This window comes from Hyposmocoma kahamanoa, unplaced genomic scaffold (genome assembly GCF_003589595.1).
Source record: "Hyposmocoma kahamanoa isolate Upper Pololo Valley unplaced genomic scaffold, ASM358959v1 92, whole genome shotgun sequence".
Classification (NCBI taxonomy): domain Eukaryota; kingdom Metazoa; phylum Arthropoda; class Insecta; order Lepidoptera; family Cosmopterigidae; genus Hyposmocoma; species Hyposmocoma kahamanoa.
Genome location: NW_020654748.1, coordinates 7469554 through 7472461, shown reverse-complemented (window position 1 = coordinate 7472461; position 2908 = coordinate 7469554). Strand labels below are relative to the sequence as shown.

Genomic DNA, 2908 nt, shown 5'->3' with positions numbered 1-2908 from the left:
GATTTAAATCGCGTATATTTGTTTTTTCAAACAAACCGACGTTTCGGACCCTTTACAGGTCTCATGACCATGTCAACCGTGTTCATGGGACCTGTAAAGGGCCCGAAACGTCGGTTTGTTTGAAAAAACAAATATACGCGATTTAAATCCGGAAAAATAGTTTCATTTCCTATAAAGAAAAATTTCTTCAATTCTGCTAGATAACAAAAACAATATGTTAGTCCTAACAATGAATGGTGATAAATCTTTGACCACTTAGTAGTGACAGTCGATGTTTTATTATGCGGTATTACAGAACTATGAAGATTTTACACTTGAGGTGGTTTTTTTATACTTTATGAAAAGGAGTGAAATTAAAAATTATCAAGAACGACACGACCTCTTCTATGTTTTTTTATACAATTTGTTATTAGGACTTATAAATACCTGATATGCAATCCAAGTTGATAATTTTGTTCATCAACATAAGGTTGATGACAACCTCGTCAAACACAGGTACAGAGCCACCGACTAATCCAGTGTTGCCACCTTGAGGGCAAACAGCTAACTTTCTATCATTGCAGTACTTTAGTACCGCTGATATTTCTGCTGTAGACTTCGGCTTTAACACAACTTTGGATTGTCCTGTTCAATAAGATTATTTTCAACATTATTGTCGCCATATTTTGTGTAAATTCAGCTATTACTTTCAAAAAAGATGTTCACTATTAGCACAAAATAAATTAACAGTTATTTATTAATTATTTTTCATTAAGCACTATCATTTAAAAAAATTAATAACACATTTAAGTCCATACTTTCCAATCAAGTACCACTATATTTTTTAACCTTTCATATCTCAAAGGTGAACCAGGCACCCTTCAAAAATTCCAATTATTTTTCTATTTAAATAAACATAATGTAAAAATTTTATCACCTCTGCAATTCTTAATCCAGTCAATATTAAATGGCAACACATCACCATCTTCAGTCAGCACCCTATCCTCACTAAGCAAGGATTTAAAATGATTCACATCTGAGTTTTGTACTTTAGCAAAGTCTTTCCTCTTTACATTGTATTTCTCCTAAAATAATAATAATTTGAAACACAATACAACTTTCAATCAATCAGTTTACTAAATAGGTAAAATAATAAACAATAGGTATTATTTTATTGCCTACTCTAAAATTTTTGCTATCTATCAAAATTCGTAACGTTAAAAAAACCGTTACAAGTTATTTCGACTTTGTTTTGTTATGTACAGGTTACGCTAACTTTAATAACCCTTATCCCTACCCACTATCGTGATCTCTTTACCTTCCAATAGATAAACTTCATATGAAGAAAATTTGCACTTGTGGACAGAGAGTATGCTGAAAACAAATATTCCGGCCAAATATTACTAACATTGTTTTTGATTAGGTACTTAATGCTTAAAAATCATTAATAATGTGAAAGTAGACAAAATGTTTCCTCGAAATTTTGAAAGATGTAGGTCTATTTCAATTTATATAATGTTTGGAAATTGTCTTCAAGGATTAAAATCTTTCATCATTTGGTCCTTAATATGCCATAACTTTAATAAGTTTGTAAGTATTACATTCTAATAACCCTTTCCAAAATTATATTATTTTCCTTTGCTAAGTAATCAGTTACCGCATGTATGTAGAAGGTAAGAAATAAAGAAGTTGTTTGGTAATTTTTTGAAATTTACTAAGCAATATGCTTAAACAGATGCGTACTTCAGCTCTGCAGCGTAATTGTAATGGAACAGTTATCGAATGCTTACACAAACCAATGGCAAATATTTATACGCGACCTATTTATATTATAAGTAATATATGTATACTTACAAGAAGTGATGGCGTATTATGAGGGTAAATAGTATTTTTTTTTCAGCAGGTATTCCCCTACCTCTTATTATTAAAAAGTATTAGAAACATTATTCCTCGAAATAGTTTTTAATTACACATAAAAAATAGACAGAACGATATGCGCAGTAAACGAGACATATCACCTACACACAGCTAAAATTAAAGAAATCTCAGTCACATAAAATATCTTTAAATTTAATTGCATCATTAACGTAGTAATACTGTCCTTTATTTTGTCAAATAAAAACTAGAGACAGGATAATAAGTACCTAGAGCAATTAAGTAAGTCAATGAATTTGTGTATGATTGATAGAAGTGCAATATTTAGCACATAATAAAACCTGTGCATAAAACTAAATTACTTACCGAAGACAGTTGCGGCATTGCCTGAGAAGCATATCGAACATTGCAAATTAAAACTTTATATTTAGTCAGAAATCTAAGCGATGCGTGCAAAGACATTTTAAAAACATAAATTAATATTAGAAACAAACGAAAACTAATTTTACGAAGCGTTCTGACTTATCATTCTAATCGTTTATTATAGAAATCCCCTCTTTTACCGTGCCCTCTGCAGAAGGCCAACCGATTCGGTGGTGATTTTGGGAATAAATAATGTGCAATGTGCTCACTACTTAACACTTCTGCTTCAGTTGAACAAATACTTGAGAACTTTTTATAAATTAGAAAAACAACAAATAAACATTTAAGAGTTCCGCATGTTTTATTTTTTCTCAATTTGCATATATTTCCATGGCTTATATGGCAAGGACGCGGCTTGTAATTAAGTAAAAAAAAAATTGTATAAACTATTGATTAATTATTATTTTATTCAATAGTTAACATCTATCATAACTTCTGTTCAAAAAGAGAAAATGAACATCATATGGCTTTTTGCAAATAAACGGATTCTTGAAGTTATCTATCAAAATGCTTAATTTTAATAAAGTTTACAAATGTTAAAAAGTAGAGTGAGGAGCAAGCCAGGCAAAATCAGTGTTGCCAATGCCAATTGTTCAAAATCCCCAAAAATCACGGTTAACATCCCCAAATT

The 2908-nt window shown here is 30.4% G+C and overlaps 1 protein-coding gene across 1 annotated transcript in view; it reads right to left on the bottom strand.

Annotated features, from left to right (window-relative positions):
• Window positions 1-2629, bottom strand: part of LOC113236667 (D-2-hydroxyglutarate dehydrogenase, mitochondrial) — a 23034-nt gene extending 20405 nt beyond the window's left edge. The window contains exons 1-3 of the mRNA XM_026472828.1: window positions 2221-2629; window positions 917-1064; window positions 427-624 (exon numbers count right to left, since the gene is read on the bottom strand). Coding sequence (XP_026328613.1) covers window positions 427-624; window positions 917-1064; window positions 2221-2316 — 442 coding nt within the window. The 5' untranslated portion in view covers window positions 2317-2629. The remainder of the gene's footprint in view (window positions 1-426; window positions 625-916; window positions 1065-2220) is intronic.
• Window positions 2630-2908: the final 279 nt, after the last annotated feature.